The sequence below is a fragment of the Schistosoma mansoni genome (assembly GCF_000237925.1).
Source record: "Schistosoma mansoni, WGS project CABG00000000 data, supercontig 0164, strain Puerto Rico, whole genome shotgun sequence".
Classification (NCBI taxonomy): Eukaryota; Metazoa; Platyhelminthes; class Trematoda; order Strigeidida; family Schistosomatidae; genus Schistosoma; species Schistosoma mansoni.
In genome coordinates, this window is record NW_017386053.1 from 400,662 (window position 1) to 404,757 (window position 4,096).

Genomic DNA, 4,096 nt, shown 5'->3' on the forward strand with positions numbered 1-4,096 from the left:
ATAATAATAATTATTATTACTATTACTGTTATTGACATTATTATTACTACTACTACGACTACTGCTACTACTACTGTTGTCATTATCATTACTCTAATCAAAAATTTATTACTTTATACACTGAAATAAATCATTTCATAAAATTATAATCAACGATCCATTCAACAAATCTATACCGATAATCATTACATAACATTGAAGAAAAAAAAGGTCATCTACAAAGCATCTGACAATCGGTTGATTCTGAAAAAAAATTTTCAATGTCATAATAATAATTTACACATATTTTATGGATACATTTTAGATACATTACCTAATGAATACTGTTTACTTCAATATGTTTACATATACATTTGTAAAACACTTCAGCTGAAGATAGAAGAAGTTCATTATTCCTCGAATTGAAGTACTAATTATTCTTTGTAAATAACTTCACTATATCACATCAAATTCATTATTACAATTTCAATTATCTTCTTTATTGATATAAGTGTCATTATTTTCATTAATTTTTTTATTCAATAATCGGAAAGGGAATAATAATAACAACAAATTCATTATGTTTCCAATGGATAATCGTCTTGGTCTTAATTCTGCATTTGATAATTTATTTCCACGTTCATTAAGTTCTTGTATAACTAATCCATCACATGTAGATACATTTCGATCTGAATGGAATAGTAATAATAATAATAATAATAGTAATACTTCAACTCAAAATGCACAACCTAATAATAATAATGGTAATAGTCTGCAACTTACTAATAATCCACAATTACATTCAAATACACAATTGAATTTACGTCAACCTTCATTATCTACTTGTAATAATAATGAACAGTTTGGTATAGTAACAATGAGAAAGCCAGGAAAACCAGTTTACATAGCATGATCTGCTAATTCTCTTACAGATACAAATCAAACTAATTCACAAATTTATCAAAATCCTGGATTTTCGAATACTTTCACTGGATCAATGAATATTACTAGTTCTAATAAAAGTAATAATATACATAATATTAACAGTAATGATAATCATAATAATGATAACAATGTTTATAATATGAAAATGAATAGTTTTCGATCACGTTCAGAATATAATCATTTCGATATTGGGTCAAATACTTCTCATCCCATTGACTTGTTTTCTAATTCTACCCATTTTCCTTTACCTGGTACGAATATGAGTAATAATACAACAATAAGTAATACTATTAATAGCAGCAATAATCAACTTGGTCCTAGTAATTCATTACACTTAATTTCCTCGGCTCACAATAATAATAATGCCAACGTAGAATCACCTTACAATAAATCAAATCAACCATGTGAAATAGGTGCATTTCATCCACTGGTTTCAAATTATTCACCGATTAATTTGTTGAATTCATCAATACGATATCCTTTACGACATTCTACTTCAGATATTACAAATGCTGGAAGTCAACGTATTGATACATCAAATCCATTTTTAGATTTTCATAATCCTAATTCTACATCACTTACTAATACATCTATGGTAAATTCAGAAATAAATAACACTGTTAATTCGTTAGATAATCAAACAATTGATTCACATTTTAAATCTAATTACAAACATTTTACAAACAAAACGGCAGCTGCTGCAGTAGCAATGGAAACTGCTTCTGTCGGTGGTATGAATATTGCTGGTTACAATAATGCTAGTCTTAATATAACATCACCTGAAATGATACGACATATGGGACAGAATATGACAGTTACATCATCGAATAATGCAGCAGTTGCTGTGGCCGCGATTGCTGCCGCCGCAGCTGCTACAAATTATATGGTAGCTAATACTGGAATGTCTAATTTTGGTGTTTCTTCACATTTAAATTTAAGTGGACATAGCAGAGAATCCGGAATAGATGGTAGTGATATGATATCACCATCATCAACACCGTGCGAAAGGCTGAATAAACAAAATAATAATAATAATCATCAAATGGAGAATAGTGTAAATATAGGAAATCATCTAAACAGTAGTGGTAGTAATAATAGTGTTAGATCTTCATTATCTCCAACACATATATGGCCGTGGATGACTGTTGTGGGTAAGTTATTCAACCAGTTTATAACCTAACTGTTTATTAATACTTCATCGTAAAAATACCTTACTTGATAAAATCAGATCTGCTACAAAGTATTTCATATTTTATTTACAATGAATAATGTTAGTCGTATTCGTTAAGGGTGAACTCGATAATTTATATCAATACGTAATAAACTTGATCCATCCTCTTAGTACTGTAACATGTTCAGAGATTTGACCGTTTTTATCGTTTAATGCACAAACATTAATTTTATTTCGTTTTGTAAGGAATAACCTTGGGTTTTAGCGTAAGAGATGAGACTGTCGAAAAAAACCTAAAGCTTTGTACAGTGACTGAAATCTATCAAAATAAAGTCAATGCGAATAAAGGCATGTATATCTTTTATCGTGTTTTTTAGCGTCTGAACTCTAAAAGCACTATTATTAAAACGAAAGTTAAATACAGTAACTAAACATATGGGACCAGGCAGTAAAGTCATTAACTTCTAAACTCATGACTGATTACCTGAAGATGTTTTCATTATCTTTTGATACAAAACTATTCGTTTTACAGTCTAAAGCATTTCTTATTATTGCATCAAAGTTAAATGATCAAACTGTTTCATTTTGTAACTTTTGATTAATAACTAAGACTTTGATTATCCTCTTTTAAAAAGTATAACCATTGTTATAAATAAGTCATATACATATAGTATGACTGACAATATTTTTGAAATCAGTTTGAATGATAAACATTGAAGTAACCTTAAACTTGTTTGATACTGAGCGAAAACTATTGTATGCACACTATTAATAAATATTTATAAGGAAATCATGATGAAAACTGTCCACAATAGATTTGAGATATTAGATATGCAATATTATAGATAATTGGATATAGATAATTGAGATTATTAATCGATCAATGTCAGACCACCATTGAAAACCTGAAAGCGCTGAACAGCTGTCTCGTCCTAGTTCGGAACTCCTCAGCAGTACGCATCCATGATCCTGAATTTGGAATTCAAACCCAGGATCTTCGATTTCGCACACGAACTCCTAAGTTCTAGACCACCGATGCGCACTTCTGAGTAGTCCCATGCTAGGACGAAACGGCCATCCAGTGCTTCCAGTTTTTAAATAGTGGCCTAACATTGATCGACTAGTGGTCTCAATCAAAAACTTAACAATTTCCATAACTCCATACTGAAGATTATCTAATGCTTATCTTGATTAAATTTAGACGAATGTTTGTGTCTACTGTTGTAATTATGATTATACACTATTTTCTGCCATGTCAAAACAGATCTAGGAATTAATCGCAAGTTTCTACTAAATACTTAGTTATTATTTACAGCTTACTTGAATATAACCAATCATCTAAGTTCAGTACATCTGTGAAATATGGATGCATTTAACAACTTTGTTGAGAAATGAATGAACTATCAGTTCTCTGTTGTAATTATTTATAATTCTCTATTATGAATATTCAACAATGATATGAGTAAATTTTTTGTTAGCATTTAAACACCTCAAGTCGTTAAATTATAGTCTCAGCGGAAATCATAACACTGGAATATGTATACATTTAGTTGATAAACTTTAAGGAAAGAGAAACTTGTCTTTCCCCCTTTTTGTGATATCTATTATGAAGAACGATAATTCTAGCATTAGATTTCAAGTCTAAAATTAAGTTCAGTAAAATTGAAGTCATTTTATCTAAACTGACTATTTTAGAGCAATTTAATAGTTCAGTATTTTAGATAAAGAGTCCAATAAAATTTTACATAACATGAAGTTTGTTTGTTACATATAAAACAATAAGAAGATATCCAGCATTTTATTTGACCGATTCGAGTAGTTGATGCACTTCCATTTTACTAAATTTTGATGATACAATAAGTGGGAAATAAGTTGTATAGAAATGCTGACTTCTGTATCATTGACTAGGAAAGTAGATTCAATTGTCAAATCGGTTATATTCCTTTACTCCTCTATTCTTCTAAATAAAATAAAATGGACAAATGGTTGATTTTTTTTCTA

General features: G+C 29.3%; 1 protein-coding gene across 1 annotated transcript; it reads left to right on the forward strand.

Moving 5' to 3' along the window:
* Positions 1–559: 559 nt before the first annotated feature.
* On the forward strand, positions 560–2,104 carry Smp_114565 (SmHox8 (fragment); the record flags this gene model as incomplete). Its single annotated transcript, XM_018797598.1, is given in 2 exon segments — positions 560–889; positions 893–2,104. Coding segments are annotated over 2 exon segments (1,542 nt in total).
* Positions 2,105–4,096: the final 1,992 nt, after the last annotated feature.